Here is a 16,816-nt window from a genome sequence, read left to right as displayed (position 1 = left end):
ATGAACCTCCTGTACCTGTGGTTAAGAAAGCGGAGGAGGTTTTCCGTCCTCGGGCTGCAGAAGTTCATGTGTTTAGTTGCAGCGGTCCCAGCTTCAAACCCAGCTGCTGCCGATCCACCCAGGGGTGTGAGTGTTACATCTGTAAGCGACAAGCCACTGGCCTACAGCAGGCAAAACCCAAGCCAACAGACAGACAGAAAGAGCCTGAGGGGCTGAATTTTAGAGCTATTAAATGATTAAATGCAAGGGAAAAAAAAGTTAATTTAACATCGCGGTTGTGATTTTACACACCCAAGAGCCTGGAAATTGAGAGCTCTGCTTCTCACACAGGGATCGTAACTTGGCACTGCACAGATTGTACAGTATGTAAAATTAGACCGGAGAAATAGTAAATATGCTGCAGGGACCAATACTGTCTTGGCAGAAGGAGGATGGACTGAGTGGGACCCAACAGGTCTTTTACGCCTCTGACTTCCATAATTCTGTGCTAATAAAAAAAAATATTGCACAAATGCCTGATGCTAATCCGCAGCCTTGAGTGGGGTGAAGCGGGAGCTGGGTTGTTATGTGAACAAATAGCGGTCACCCCCGGTGGGTTCGCGCGGAGGAAGGCTGTTATTTGAGGGCGGGCGCGTGGGCACCGGCAAACAGCGATGGGGAAGTGTACGCTGTGCACCGGGTTTAAAAGGCAGGTTGCAGTCAGTGGGGTGCGAGGTACCCCGACATCTCTATCCAGCGCTTCCCCCCCCTCACCTCCCAAAGCTCAGTAAATACAGGCGTCTTTGCACTGTTGCTGGACCACAATGAGCTTTTCTTGTGTTTACGGCTGTAATTTGGGCACCTAATTCTGAATCGTATTGATTTCCCCTTAAACAGTGTTGAAAAGCCTGATCTAAGCACTCTTTTGTGGCCTACAGCAATTTATCCTGTCTGCATGAAAAAGCAAGACCAGAAAACAAGCCTTTAATTCATCCGCGGTGCTAACACCAGTCACCTGGCAGCAAAGGGCGAAGGCTCAAGTGATCCTGGCTTGGAGGATATTGGTGGGACTTCTGTGCTGTGTGCTGGTTCTCATTAGTGCCATTCGTCTCCCTCTGGTCCTCCAACACCTTCCTCTCCATATCATACCACCCTATGTGCCAGGGCAGATGTGATGTTGATGCAGGGGAGTTGGAGGAGTTGCTGCTTCACGGGGCAACTGCTCTTCCTCAGAAAAGGTCATCTCAAGTTGACTTTGCAAGGAAGCCAAGTGGGCAAAGTCCCATCCATCCTTCCTGTTGCCTTAGGATGAAAATGGTGTCATAGCTCAGCCTGTCCCAGCAAGGAGAGTACTTGAAGTCCCAGGACACAGACATTTTTGGACCAGAAGAGCTAGGACATCCAAGTGCAGGTCTTACCAAGACCTCCTGCTAGAAACCAGATCAACACATGAGCTCAGGTCCTCTGCTGCGATGCAAGAGCAAAGTCTGCTGAAGAAAAAAAAAAAAAAAAAAAAAAAAAAATCACCAGCCCAACAGCATCCAGCTCTCTCAGCCCAGAGCTGAGACAGAAAAGCAGAAGTAGCAGCAGAGGTGCATCTTCTCTTGATCCTGCCTATGGCAACACAAGACAATCAGTGCTAGAGGTATGCAACCATAGCAGATGGCTACACCCCAGCATTAGTACCCTATGGCAGAGCTCAGTCCTACCCTGAAGCCATGGAAAAGGACAGCTTCTTTGAGTTCACCTACCCATGCATGACTGGAGAGAGTCTCTTACCAAGGCAGGATGGACTTGGTTGCTGTTCCAGCTTGTTGCAGCCGGGGACAAACTGGTGTTTGGGGAGCACACTGCTGTACAGCCTGTGCTACTCCCAATGAGAACTGAGTGTGATGGTATGAGGAGCCCTTCTGGCTTGCAGCAAGGAGCACTGCCAGCGTGATGCTCCAGGCTGTTATGGTTTGGCAGGTCTGAAGACCTGCAAGACAGGCTCTGTCCTAACATGAGGCTGCCAAAAACACACCAAGACCAGTATGAGACATGGAGACAGCCATCCTGTTCTGGCACAGGGAGGTCATGCTCTGCCCTGGTGAGATCCCACTCAGACGGGGCCAAAGCCGTTCAGCTAGTCTGGTGATGTGATACAAGCAGAAAAAATGGCCCTGAAGTTACTTGTCTGCTAAGGCAGCTTCCCCCATCCTGCTACCACGTCTGTCAGCCAGGGCTCAGCGTGGGACCACAGACCACAAGGCACGGGGAGCTGCTGCATCCCTTGGGGCTGAGCCAGTGCTGCAGCAAGGACTTGGCCCTCGCTTCTGCTGTGAGCTTGTGTTGCTTCTGCTTCCAGCGGTGGGTCTCTGTTCTGTGGTTTCCCACTGGGTTTAGTGCTGCCTTTTCTCCCCAGGAGGGTGCTTTTGCCCTGCCACTGCATAGCCTTGTCGGCTCCCACACACGAGCCATGCAAGTGTCGCCATCCTGACCGTGTCACCTGGAGTTCAGTCCCAGGGACAGCATGACAAGCTGGTAGAGGAGCAGGCATCACACCTCCTCACTGCTGGACCACCAGGTCCAGGAGGGAGCCTGTGACAAGGACTATCATTTGTGACAATGACATACTTGATTGCAAAAGTTTTCCTTCATCCCCAGAAAGCCCTAGCAGATATTGCATTAAGTTTCATGGAATAAGCATCAGCCTCATCCAGCTGAGAGGCTAGAAGGGCCACAAAGGACCTTCTCACCCTATGAGGGACATCCCCAGCTGGGTTTGGGATGTAGCTGCAGAGGGAGGTGCGCTCAGCTGCAGAGCAGTGGTGGCAGGTAAAGCTGCAGCAAAGCTGGAGGAGAGCTTCTTCAGGGGCAGCAGGGCTTTGCCGACCCCCACGGGAGAATGTTTTGTGGTCACATCCAGGCTGAGAGAAGAGACTCCCTTGCCCTGGAGCTTGCCCTGAGCCGAGCATGTCGGAGGGGGAAGTGCCTCCTTTGCAACACCCCTGAAGTAAATCGAGGTCTGCTCCCAGGCTATCGTGGAGTGATTGAGTACAAGTCCTTTAGCACCCATCTGTTATCTCTTAATTAAAGTTTCTTGCTAATTATTTTTTCTTGTCAAGAGAGGAAAGCTGCTGACTCCAGGGATTTACCAAAGTAGAGCAGACAAACACAGGCTCTGCTTGCTGCAATTCTTCATTAATGGACAAAATTAACTTGGAACGGTCCATATCTTTGGCTACATTGATGACACTTAATTATGCCTGTTTCCTTACAAAGATGTATCTCGTTTTAAATCATTCCTGGGGGAACTGCCTCTTTAAACATGAAATTCCTTCTCCTTGAAGGGAAGGTTTCTGCTGGCAACAGAAGCCGTGCAAAGACCAAGTGGCACGGGAGGAAACAGATGTGAGGTGATCAAGGATAGGGTGTGCTTCGGGAAGCTGGTGTCAGGAAACCTTCTCCAGTGCCAGAGGCTGTTTCACCTCAAGAAGGGCAAACCTCAGGGCTGTGAAACTGCAGATGGGAGCAAGAGCCACCAGCATCCCTTGGGCATGGTCGGTGATGCTCGTGCCAGCCAGCATGGGTGCAGGCACAGGAGGCAAGTCACAGGGTTGTGCCACCACTCTGTGAGACCCAGAGCCAATGGCCAGGAGCATCCCCCTCCATGCAGGAAGGATGAGGGGAAATGGCCAAACCATCCCCCCCAAAAGCAGCGGCACATGAGACATCTCTGCAAGGAGGCAGGGCAGCCTGGGACACAGCTGAGCAGAGGCGCTTGCAGTGGTGGCCAGCCAAGGTGGGGATCAGTGCTCTCCTCCTCCCCACGCTGGCCGGGCTCTTTCCCCTCACCTTCCCCACCCTCTGGAGCTCCCCGCTCGTCTCCTGTGGTCTTATTCATCTCATTTGCCGTGGGAAGTTGCAGGGTGCAAGACCTCGCCGATTTATCTGCTTGGAAAGCTCTCAGCATAGCCCCGGCACTGTGTAAACATTAAATGTATAATTTACGAATACGTACACAGAGAGCTAATGAGCCACTGAGATGATTATTTGTGGCCAGTTGCTTAGCAAGGGAGGTACGAAGGCTAACGGGGGTGATGTGAAGGTCCTGCTGTCTGAAGGCACGCTCCGTCCCGCTGTAGAAGTGCTCCACCTCCTGCCGTGGGGACATGTCCTTTCTCACTGCCTCAGTTTCCCCATCTGCAAAAGAGGGGGGGAGCCAGAGGCTGTGCCTCCTGCAGAGAAGAGTGCTTGTGTCTGTCCCCAAAAATGCTTCGGTGCCTTCCTTTTGCTCTCTCTCTCTCTTTATGCCAGCCGTAACCCGTGCTGCATTTGGGCAGAGGGCTCTGGGGAAACAGTTGGCCCCGTCTGCCTGCAAATCGCTGTGACGGCGAGGGCGGTTTTGGCCCCCTGTGTGTGCGTGCTGGAGGTTGGCTCGGGACCTGCGCTGGCACAAAGAGCCCCATTGAGGGGCTGTGGTGAGCACCAGCGCCAGGAATGCAAACCATCTTCTCCACTTCCTCTGCTGGCTGCTCAGAAGACCCCTCGGGGCGTCTGGGCACAGACCCCTGCGTGCTGCTATAGGGCAGTGCCCAGCGGCACGCTTGCCCTGGTAGCTCCCCAGGCTGGCAGGGTGGGAGCCTCGGTGGGAACAGGGAGAGCGGCCAGTGCAGGTGGGGTGTCCCAAGAGGAGTTTTGCTCCTTCCCAGCACTGTCCATGCCAGGGCAGCCCTCGGGTTTGCAGGATTTCCCTGTGTTGTTGCCCTTGCAGTTTCAGTGCAGGTCAAGATTCATGAAGAAGGAAAATGAGGATGATTCTGTTGAGGAGCTCCAGCTGAGCAGGGTGGGTTTGGGAAGCATCAAATATGTTCCTGTAGGTCCTGCATCTCAGCTGCTTTGTCTCATCTTCCCTCCATGTATCTCTGCTAGACTGCTGTCCCCCTTGGTCCCCCTTGCATTGCAGTTGCACAGATCACACCGGTCAAATTGTCACTTGTCATCACTAGGAGGGCAGCAAAGCAGCTCACAGCTTGTTTCACGGTGCTACCCCAGGTCCACCACTGGGACCTATGTGTGGCTGTCCCACAGCCACCTCCCATCATCCCTCTGCTGCATCTTTCCAGGGCTGTGGGTAACACTCTAATTTCTGCCCTCATTATGCACCACCACAGTTCCTCTCCAGCTCTGGGACTTTATGTCATAAGCCCTGCTGTACCTGTCTTGCATGCTGTGCTGCAGCAAACATAGCCGCTCCATCATGTGTGCTTCACCCTCATCCTGTCGCCTGACCCAAAAAACAGCATACTTTGGAGAAGCAGAGTGGTGTAGGGGCAGGACAGCTTTTCTCAGGATCAACTCTAGCCAATGATCACAGTAATGTTGGTGGGAAAGGACCTTTGAAGGTATCTAGACCAGTGTCCCACTCAGAAGAGGACTATCCTCAACAGTAGGCCATGGCTTTGTCGAAAGAGACCTGACAGCCTCCAAGGATGGAGATACCCCCTCTCTGTGGGTACCTATCCCAGGGCTGCACCACCCTTCTGGAGACTAAATTTTCAGCCATGTCCACCTCGAACCTCCTGAGCTGCAGCCCCTGGCTGTTGGCCCTTGTTTTGCCTGTGCCACCCATCAGTATCCATCCAGGAGTGCTGGCCCTGCAGCACAGGCACCATCTCAGCATTCGATTCCATGTGTTACCAGTGATGTGATGACCAGGAGAGGGAACAAACCACCCTCCCCTCCTTCCTTGAGGGACCTGTGAGGCTCTGGGTGGGCTGGGGCCAGGGGTGTCCTGCCCATACCTGGCCTGTGGGAAGTGGAGGCTCCCAGTAAAAGCTCTGGTCACCCTTGCCCGTCCCCATCCTAAAGCAGAACTGGTGTCTGTAGCACAAGACAGGGTTGCTCCAGCTTGGAGTGGGGGAGGGACAACACTGTCCCCATGGCACCCCTTCCCAAAGGGAGGTGACGCCTGCCAGTGGGGCTGCCATGCATTCTCATGGCAGTGTGGTTGGGTGGGACTCCTACGGCTGGCACGGGGCAGGAGGGACGTGGGGACCTGGCTGAGCTCCAGTAACAGCCTCAGCAAACCTGGCTGGGAGAAACGCCTCCTCTGAAGCTGTGCTTTGTGTTTCTTCTTCGTCAGGGGTCTTAAATCACTGCCTTGGAAAGGAGCATTGGTTTCAAAGACCCGTCTTCCAGGAATGGCTCCCTCAGTCCTTCTGGATGAGTGCCAGCATGTTTGCACTGTGTTTAAGGACAAATAGGAAATAATTCAAGGTGCCTTTTCCCCCTCCCATCTTAGTCCTGCTGCCACCACCTACAGACAAGATCTCAGCCACAGTCCTTAGAAGAAGAACTGGGCACCCCAAAGTTTTCCCCTGCTCTCAAGCCTTCCTGGGGGCCAGGCACTGGGCAGGCAGGAGTCAGGCAAGGCAGGCAGGTCTGTGGACCCATCGCTGCAATGAGCCTTTCTCCATGCAACGTTAGTGGGTGATGCAGTGTCTCCAATGTCTCTGCCAAGCAGATCCCAACGTGTAAGGCCAGGAGAGTCAACGGCCTTTTGTGACCCAGCAGGAAAGGGGAAGAGAAAATGTCTTTACTTTATGCAATAGAAGAAATTAGAGGAGAACTTGAGTAAGGTGCTGGGACTCTTACTTTAGCTCTGCTGTCTATAACTATCCCTCCACCTGTCTGCTTAGTCATCTGTCCATCCATCATCCATCCATCCATCCATCTCCACAGCCATTCAAACCATCAACTATCCACCCAACCCCACTGCTGTTCGCTGGTCCTTCCATCCCTCCCTGCACTGACCCACCTGCTTATATTCTTATCCCTCCATCCTCTTACACATCTCTGCATCCCCATATATGCCCATCCATCCATCCATCCAGTAGCATGGGCATCCACCCGTTCATCTTCATACACTTCCCTCCATCCCATCTGTGCCCCTCCAGCCAGCTGTCCATCTGTCTGTGATCACATGCATTCATTCTTCCATCCACCCATCCGTCTTCTATGCTTCTGTCTATCTGCCTGTTTATCTGGGCCCATTCCAGCTACGCTTCCTCACACAGACACCTCAGCTTGGATGTTCTCCCCTTTGTCTGCCTGGTGGTATGTGCTCTAAGCTTTTTTAAGACACTTGAAACAGTCTTGTGTGATCCACGCAGTCTCTCAAAGGTCCTCACCTTGGCTAATGTCTAAGATGATTCTGAGGCATCTCACCAGCACCTTACTCACAGCAACCCAGTCTTTCCTCGTCTGTTCTTAGCACCCCCTTCCCAGCAGGGATAGCATCCCTAAAGCTGCTGCTTCCCTATCTGAAGTAGGTGTCCTGACACACCATCTGCAGGACTCAGACCTGCCAGAGTCTCCCACAGGGTCAGCTTCACCCTGGGGCTCTCTCCTTTGCAGATGGGCTCAGGCTGTGGGCTTTCACACAAGGAATGGCTGGATCATGCCCATGTGGTCCCACCTGTCAACAGGACCCAGGGGCTGATGTCTAGAGAGGGGGAAAAGAGCAGGACAAGCCTGGAGGGTGCTTCTCCCGTCCCTCCCCACCATCAGCTGCCTGCAGCTTCCTTGGGGTCACCAGGCAGCTCAGTGTTTTACTGCCCTGGGTGGTGTCTTCTTCTATGGATTCATTTAATCACTATTTTCCCCAAAATGTTGACATCCATAGCATTTGATGGACATGGGTTTCTGTAATTTAATCACACTTTGTGTGAAAAAGCACTTTCTTTTTCTTGTTTTCATTTGCTGCCCCTTAATTATTTTATTAGGAGACGGAGCAAGCGGTCCTTCTCTATTCATCCTCTCCATGTCACTCATCATTGCTTAGGTGTCTATCACGTCTCCACTCGGTTGTCTCCTTTTACGTATGAAGGGATCAAGTCTGTTAAGCCATCCTTAGGTGGGGGCTGTTTCCAGCCTTTGCTCTTCCCCATTTTCTCTCTTTACCCTGTTTTCAGCTGAACTGTACTCTAATGTCACGGGGATAGATCTGTGCGTGGGTTTTAGGGTACAGTGCTTTCCATTTTCTTCTAGATCCCTTTCTGAATAATTCCTACCGTTGGGTTTGCGGTTTTGGTTGCCACTGAGCTGATGGTTTCGGGGAAGTGAGCACAATAACTCCAAGATATGTTTCCACGGAGGCTGCAGCTCATTTGGAGCTGTGAGTGGTGGGGAAAGCAAGGCTTGATTTTCCCTGTGTGCATCCCTCTGCGTTTCATGACATGGTGTTACCACCTGGTGAGTCTGTGCCGTGATGTCCTTCTGCAGTGCTTTTCCACCCAGCTGTAATTCGGCTGTCCTGGCAGCCTCAGTAGCACGCCCTCTCCTCTCGCTGCCTCGACCCCCTTTTCCCCATGAGTTACGAGGGTGTTGGGCAGCTCTGATCCAGCTCTGATCTCTGTCGAACCTCACCGGTGACGTCTTCTACTGCCACGTCTGACCACTTGTTCTCACCTTTGGTCTCCTGACCTTTAGCTGCTATAAATCCTTGCAGGGACTTTCCTCCTGTGTCAGGGCTGCTTGGTTTCCTTGGGAGGCATCTTGTCAAATGTGTTTTTGAAACCCAGGAGTATTTTGAGAACCAAACAGTCCTTGTCTGTGCACAAAAGCTTGATGAAGCCTTGAAGAAACCTCATCCTCTACTCATCCCCCTGTCCTGCTTCACCCTGTGTCATGCACATATACACACACACAGGGTTTTATCCTTGCCACACGCAGCTCAGCACAGCCAGTGTAGCAAGACGGGAGAGATTCAATTGTTAAGGATCATTAATGAATGTCAGCTCGAGCTCCTGTCCAGAAACCTGAGAAAATTCAATTAGGCAGCTGGTGCCCAATGAGCTGTGTTGCCCCACTAGCAACACGCTGAATCAAACAGCTCAGCAAGGCATCGTGTTATTGTAGAGAGAGAAGAAAAGCCGGGCAGGGAGACGAATACCATAGCGCGCACTGAGCAGCTGCCCCTTTCCAAAGCACGGCGCCGTTGGGTTGCAGTCCTCCCACCCAATTTCCTAGGCAGGGAATCGCAAGGGCAGCTGCCTGCTTCCCACCTCCACTAGTAAATACCTTGAGTTTGCTGGTGACGAGTCCTGAGGCTTTGTCACCTCTCTGCTGGGAATTTCCGATGTGTGCATTTGGTGTGCATCCTGCAACAAGACACGTAGGTACAGGAGCAGCAATGACTTGCTGGCTGTGCTGTGGGGCATTTGGCTGGTGAACCATACATGCATCCCTGACACGTCTTCTCCAAGGTAAATATCAGAGGAAGGCATCCTGTGAGATGGAGGTATGGAGGTGGTCCAGGAGTCCCAATCAGCCAGTCCATGCCAGTTGATCCTCTCTGGTCTAAGATTAAAATAAATCATTATCAGTTCCAGCGGGAGAACTTGAGAACAGAGCCAGGCTTCCCTGGCCACCATCACAGTGTCAGTCCATGCCCCAGTCCTTCCTATACAAGTGATGGTAAGATGCTGTTTCCAAGGCAGCACTGCCCACGGGGCTCCGAGCTCACCTGGTTTTCTCCTCTTCCTCCCCACAGAAACCCACATCCAATACGAGCGGGTAGGCGCGGATGTCACCATGAAGTGTGGCTCCATGGACTGGGATGCAGCTGTGACCTGGACGGCCAATGGCACCGACATCGATGAGTCCCACCTGAATGGGTCCTACCTGATCCTGAAGAACGTCGACCTGACGCAGAGTGGCCAGTACTCCTGCTACGAGGGCTCCTCCTGGCACCTCAAATACCAGACCTGCCTGAGGGTGGGAAGTAAGTACCCCGGCGTGTGACATTGCGGGGGGCAGAGCCATACTCTCTGCTCCGTGGTCCAGGAGTCCCAATCAGCCAGTCCATGCCAGTTGATCCTCTCTGGTCTAAGATTAAAATAAATCATTATCAGTTCCAGCGGGAGAACTTGAGAACAGAGCCAGGCTTCCCTGGCCACCATCACAGTGTCAGTCCATGCCCCAGTCCTTCCTATACAAGTGATGGTAAGATGCTGTTTCCAAGGCAGCACTGCCCACGGGGCTCCGAGCTCACCTGGTTTTCTCCTCTTCCTCCCCACAGAAACCCACATCCAATACGAGCGGGTAGGCGCGGATGTCACCATGAAGTGTGGCTCCATGGACTGGGATGCAGCTGTGACCTGGACGGCCAATGGCACCGACATCGATGAGTCCCACCTGAATGGGTCCTACCTGATCCTGAAGAACGTCGACCTGACGCAGAGTGGCCAGTACTCCTGCTACGAGGGCTCCTCCTGGCACCTCAAATACCAGACCTGCCTGAGGGTGGGAAGTAAGTACCCCGGCGTGTGACATTGCGGGGGGCAGAGCCATACTCTCTGCTCCGGTATTGACCCCTCACAGCCCCCTCCTGCCACGCCAGCCCCTGTACTGTCCATATGTGTGGTTGTGTGCTGCACCACACCATACGAGCTCCCCACAGTGTGCTAATCCCAGCAGCAGGATACGGGAATCAGCCCCTCCTGCCCCAAACTTTGCATCAAAGTCAGTAGAGTAAGTGATGCTCCATGAATAATTTGGGAAGGGATGTTGCCTCTCCATCCAGCCTGGTGCAACAACCACCATCTGTGCAGGCGGAAGTTGCTGGGGCGGAGCTGTCAGAGGGTATTGCAGATGGGAAGGAGAAGTCCTGGCTGAGGTTACTGCAACATAGTTGTTTCAGAGGAGCATCCAAAAGGTGGTGGCAGTCGCTGTGTGTCTGCTGGAGCCCCTGCGTACACGCGTGTTGGAGGACAGCTGCACGTTTCCCAGGATTTTGTATATCGTAGGCGCGAGATGCGCTGATTTACAGGTCTCAGTGCAGGAGATAAGAGTTGTGCTATATTTCACACAATGCTGAGAGCTGATAGCAGCTGTGTGTTTGGTGGGCTGCTGTGTTGGTACAGCTGATAGCAACTGTGTGTTTTGCAGTATGTCGTCTGTAGCCGGCAGTGGTGGGTGTCTGGGAGCACCAGACAGCGTGGCTGGTTGTGGGCTGGTGACTGCTGCGGAGGATGCTGTGAGGCACCAGCTGGGAGCCCCGGCAACTGGGGATGCATCATGTGGCCGTACAGGTTTGGGGACGTGGCAGAGCCTTTCTCTGCTCCGTGTCTCACCTTCCCACACTACAGGCATTCAGAACCTCCCTGGATGCTGTCCCGTGCAACCTGCTGTAGGTGACCCTGCTCTGTCAGGGGGGTTGGACTGGGTGATCTCCAGAGGTCCCTTCCAACCCTGACCATTCTGTGATTCTGTGATTCAGCACCTTGAATCAGAACCAGTGCGGTGTTTCCATCCTCAACCGTGATCCAGGGTCAGAGGGTTGCAGGAGGACCAGCCATGGCCTGCATAAGCCCTGCAAATCACACAGGAGGGGCTCTCTGCACCTGTAGGTCAGACAAGTTTCAGGGATGCTGCATGGTGTCCAACTCACGGTTTCAGGGTCCGCTGGGAGGGATGCTGGTGCGTGCGCCAAGGGGAAGAGATGCTGGAAGAAGCTGAAAGGCACTGTGAGAAGCAGGCGAGGAGGGCAGCGGTTAGCAATAGGGCAGCGAGTAGGGGTCGGGGCTGGGAGCATGGCAGACAAAAAGGCAGTGGCTGACGAGTCAGGGGCCTCTCAGCCGTGCGGTCGGAGTGAGGAGGTGTTCACAGGTGGTTGGGAGGCAGGGAAAGCAGAAGCTGGGTGCAGAGCAGGCGGCAGCAGGAGGAGGCTGAGCAGCTCCTCTGCTTTGGGCACGTGCTCACCAGATCCCAGCTGGGGAGAGGTCCCAGGCTGTGCCAGTGCGAGGAGGGCTGCAGCCCAGGTCTGGAGGAAACGAGGGGAATGGTGAGGGGGCTGCAGCCTCACACCGCCTCCTCTGTAGCTGTGGCATCCCCGTGACTTCGCAATGCCTCTTCCGTCTGCTAAGCACCTCGCTAATAGTAATCCCTGTCAATCCGCTCAGGGACCCATGGGAATTGCTCAGCATTAGAGCCCAAATCCTGCTGTTTCCTATTACCACGTGTTCCCGTTTGCTGGCAGCTTACAGCCCCCCTAAGCATCGGGCAGCTGAGGAACCTGGTCGGACACTGCAGGGCCACCATCCCCAGGAGAGAGGGTGACAAATAAATAAGTGAATGCCTGGTGTTGTTAATGCAATTAAGTATGCAAGGAACTAATCAGGTGAGATGCTTTTAGTGGTAATTAATTTAATTGCCTGGATTTTAATTTCACGTTGTCTGCAAGGTTTCTTTTCCCACCCCTGCCATTCCTGCCTGCCCTTCCTGCATGCCCCCCGACACCCCCCCAGCTTTCCTGCTTCTGTGGGGCATGATTGATTCCCTGGAGGTGTGTGGGCTGCTGCGGAGCAGTGGGGATGGGGATGGAGACAGGGATGGGGATGGAGACAGGGATGGGGATGGAGACAGGGATGGGGATGGAGATGGGGACAGGGACGGGGATAGGGATGGGGATGGGGATAGAGGCAAAGATGGGAATGAGGATGGACGTGGAGGTGGAGGTGGAGATGGGCGGCTCATGGGAGGTTTGCAGCATGGCTCTGTGGTAGCATCCCTGCTGCAGCTGAGCGCACTGGGAGCCTAAACTTGGGATTTGAGGGATCTTGGACTCGTTTCATTTCAATTGCACAGGAAGTTAAATGAAAACAGGCCTGTGCCTTTGCTTTTCCCTCTTACTGGGACAGTAAGAAAGATGACAGCACCGGGAGTGAGGGGCTGGGGGCCGTGTACGGAGAAGTGCTGGGGATCTCATTAAATCAATGACAGTACCTGGAGCGTGCCCCCCCAGCGAGGCAGGGGCACTCCTGAGCAGACAACGCTGCAGGAAGGATGTGGGGAGGGAGCGGGGAAGCGACGAGGACCGAGAAAGGATGTCAGTTAGCAAAGCAAGCTCTGTCGTGGGGGTCAGCGAACGCAGGGATAAAGGGAGACCTGCCAGGAGTCAAGCTGAGCGAGACCTTGCAGAGGAAATGAAAAGGGGGGTTAGCCATATAAATACAGAGCAAACGAGGAGAGAAGAGCAGAGCTGGCTATGCAGCCAGGTTTCACGGGAGATCAAAGGTGATCTCTGCAGAGCCCGGTTCTGAATGAACCCCAACGGGTCTGAGCGGTGATGCTGAGAGCGAGGGCAGCGCAGGCTGGGGAAGACGAGTGAGGATAAAACCTGGAGATGATCCTCCACCTTGTAGGCACCTTCAAAGAAAACAATTCACTGAAGGCTTGGGGAGCACCTCATCTCCAGGTAAGGACATCTCCTGTTCATTAGCAATGCTCATTAGCGGCTGAGAGGTCATTGGCAGTACCCAGTGCTGTGGGGAGAGGCAATGTGTCTCCTGTGCTTGAGAGAAGGAAAAATCCCGGTCAGACAGCCTGACCCCAGAGCACAGCGGGGCCGCGGGGTGTGCTTGGAAGAGGGAGCAATTAAAGACATGGAGACAAATGGAAAACGAGAGAAAAATAGAAGGGGGGCTTGCCAGGGATATATCGCACCAGATTAACCTGATAACTCTTTTTGATAAGGGAACTGATTTTCTAAGCCCAGAAATGTGGTCGATATAATCTGTCTTGACTTCAGTGAAGTATTTGCTATGATGCCACATGGGAAATTATGAGTTAAACCAGAGAAAATGTGGATTAGTACAAGAGTTGGAACGCGGCTTAGGAAATGGCTAAAGGGGATCAGATTGTGCTGAAAGGGGAGCTGCTGGGATGGATGAGGGAGCTTCGGTATCAGCCTTTGGACCGCTCTCAGTGGTGTTTCCCATAATGTCTCTGGCCCACAAGGACCAGTGAACTCCAGTGGGATGTGCCAGTGCCTGTGGAAGGACCCAGGGATTACTGATGGTGGGGATTTCATGTTGGAGGGGCCAGGATCTACGTAATGGTGCAAAAGGCACAAAATGCAGGAAGGTGTCTCATCAGTGTCCTTCAGCAGGTGGGTGGGAGGACATGGGTAGCTCAACTGGTGGCCAGCAGCCCAGCAGCACCCCACAGAGAATGGGGGTAGCCAGGCTGTCTCATACCCTGCAGAGATGGAGACACCAGTGCACATACGGTGGGGACAGTGTGCATCTATGGATGGAGTAACGGAAGGATACAGAGCCCATCTCAGAGAGGAGGAAGGGACCACAGGTTTGCTTATCCCTAGGTGTCCCAGATTGCACATCTCAGGGCTTTGAGGCATCCGAAGTACAAAGCAGCCCAGAGGAAGGTGGGTACTTCTCCAGGGCACCCTCTTCCAGGGGATTCTGAGCAGCAACACATCGCTTTGACACCTTTATTTTCAGGCAGCCTAGCATGAGGTGAAGCACAGGAGAGCAACCAGGATGCTCCGGGTTTATCTCCAATGGGTCACCTGCCCTGCAGCCTGGAGAACGGCAGATGCCTGAGCGTGGCCAGAAGCAGCAGGCGATGGGGATGGGGCTATTTGCATTCCAGACATCCCTGGACTGAGCCCAGGGCTGAGGACTGGGATTGGGCAGGCGGGAAGGGAAGGCTCTGGGTACCAGGAGCACGGTGCTGAGCTCCCGGCTGCCCCGGGGAGCTGCAGCTCTGTGTTTGGAAACGCACGGGCGGAGGGCCTGGGGATGGATATAACAAAGACGTTGGGAAATAATGTGCTCTTGAGGTTTGGCACACGGCTCTGTGCATTACAGAATGTTATAAAAATACTGCTAATGGGCCAGAGAGGAGTGGAAACGCGCGGCGGAAAGGCTGCCAGAAGCTGGAGAGTGCACATGAGAGCGGGGAGGCCTTGTGTGCGAAGAAGGGAGGGAGGGAAGCAGCCAGGGCGGGCACCCATCCTCCGGCTCCCATCCCTCCATCCCTTTCTCACCTGCTTATCTCCATCCTAGCCTGGCGGCTCTGCCTGGTTGGACCTCTTCTTTCACCCCTCTGCCTGGCTTTGGGGATGCCCCAGCGCTGCTGGCTGTGCTGCTGCCGAGTGGGCTGGGATGCAGGCAGGGATGGGGTCTCTGTGGGAGAGAAAATAGAGCAAAATCCCCTCCAGCAGCAGGGATGCAGGTCAGGATGCAAGCAGTGGAGTTGCCCTCTGCGTCGCGGTGGTGGTGTGGGGGCTTGTAGCCCAGTGCCAGCCCCAGCCCTGCCCCGTGGGTATCGCTGCCTCCCAGGCGATGGTGGGAACGGGACTGGCAGAGGGCAAGCGGCTCCGGGCTGGCCTCCTTCCTCCGAGTCTGTCACTGCAGCGGCTGGCGAGAGAAAGGGGAAAAAACATGCGGTTTGACGGAAAACGACATGGAAAAACAACCAAATTAACAGAAAAACAAACAAAGCAAAACCAGAGGGAGGGAGGGGGGGAAGGGGCAAAGCAACAGGAACCACATGTGAGCGGGAAGGCCGGGAGAGCCCAAGTGTGTTCTCTGGCCTGATTAGCAAGCGATCAAACATCGGCCACTAATAAATAATCAGAGCCTCCCTTTTCTCTGCCTTAGAAGTCCCTTTCCTCCCAGCTGGGCTCCAGCTGCAACCGGAGGGTTGGACTGCAGTTAGCATCTTTTTTTTTTGTTGTTGTTTTTGTAACTTTTTGTCTTTTTCACCCATCCAAAATAAAGAAGAAACAAAGAAGGTAGCAACCTCTCCATGTAAGACACGCACCTCTGGCTCCTCAGGAGAGGGATGGAGCCCCAGGGCGGGCGTGAGCATCCCATGATGGGCATGAGCTAAACAGCGGAGGAAGGCAGTGCCAGGGATCCGTGTCTGCCCGGCTGCATCTGTATGTTGGTTTGGTGGGAAAATCTGCGGTAGGGCACTGCCAACGCGCCATCTTCAGAAAGCAGGTTCGGCTGGCTCCGGCAGCAAGGATGTCTCTGCCTGAGGGGAGGGTGCCACTGGTGGGGCCAGTGCTCCTGCCACTGGCACAGATGCTGATGGAGAAGCACGGGCTCGGGGTCAGCGCGTGCAGATATTTCCCTGCTCGTGTCCAGCGATCTGTGACGCAGGGCTTGTGTGTTTTTTTTTAAAAGCCCTTTTGATGGATTTTTCCCCTATGAACTTATCCAATCCCTTCCCGCAGCCGTGTAAACTGAGGCTATTTCGAGAGCAGCAAGTTAAACACGACTGCGACCGTTCTCTGGCATCAGGGCCAGCTGGCAGAGAGCAGCGCCCGCCCCTGCGATTCATCCCTCTTGCCCTCCAAATGTCCTGCTGCCCCTCAGGGACGGCCCCGTGCAAGGTCAGCCCCAGGGCTGTGCCCAGGCAATGCTTTGGGCAGGACTACATTAACCTGGACCAAACCTATGGCAGGGATGGAGCTATTAAATTTAAGCATGTGGCCGCTGACATTCCCGCATCGGGAGATGCACCCCAAAGCTGTTGGGTTTACTGCTGTGGATGTGGTTGATTTTTTCCCCACGTGCCCGCAGGCACCGAGGGCTGGGTCGGTGCAGTGGCTCTGGTGGGGCTTCATGGCCAAGCATCACCACCTGGTTCCTGAAAGCCGTGGGAAGGGACCACTGCAGACAGGGTCAACCAGGTTGCGAGAGCGCCTCATTTATTGAAATTGAGCTTTGTGTCACAAGGCACGCATGCTCCCCAATCGCCGCCTTTCCGTGCTGAGCTGTTTGTTCACGGCTGGGAAAACTCAACGGATGAACTTTGCTGCCTGTGCCCAGATTTCAGGTCTTGGCCCAGCTGGGAGCTGGAAAGGCATACTGGGTAACGATATGCAAATTGCCATCCCTGCTTTTTAAGGAGAAGGCCAAAAAAAAAACCCCCAAAAAAACCCACCTAAAAACCCCACCACGATCCCAAATGCAATTAGCCCTAATCGAATTAGAAGCCGGACTAGAAAAACAAACACGTTTGCAGGCAGCAGGCG

At 54.0% G+C, this 16,816-nt stretch overlaps 1 protein-coding gene across 1 annotated transcript in view; it reads left to right on the top strand.

Annotated features, from left to right (window-relative positions):
* The window catches only part of CNTFR (ciliary neurotrophic factor receptor), an 85,831-nt gene that overhangs the window by 16,759 nt on the left and 52,256 nt on the right, over positions 1-16,816 (top strand). Inside the window, exon 2 of the mRNA XM_009889724.1 lies at positions 9,518-9,748. Coding sequence (XP_009888026.1) covers positions 9,518-9,748 — 231 coding nt within the window. The remainder of the gene's footprint in view (positions 1-9,517; positions 9,749-16,816) is intronic.

The sequence above is a fragment of the Charadrius vociferus genome, unplaced genomic scaffold (assembly GCF_000708025.1).
Source record: "Charadrius vociferus isolate BGI_N301 unplaced genomic scaffold, ASM70802v2 scaffold37, whole genome shotgun sequence".
In the NCBI taxonomy this organism is placed as follows: domain Eukaryota; kingdom Metazoa; phylum Chordata; class Aves; order Charadriiformes; family Charadriidae; genus Charadrius; species Charadrius vociferus.
The sequence above is the reverse complement of the archived record's forward strand: the minus strand, read 5'-3'. Positions and strand labels throughout refer to the sequence as shown.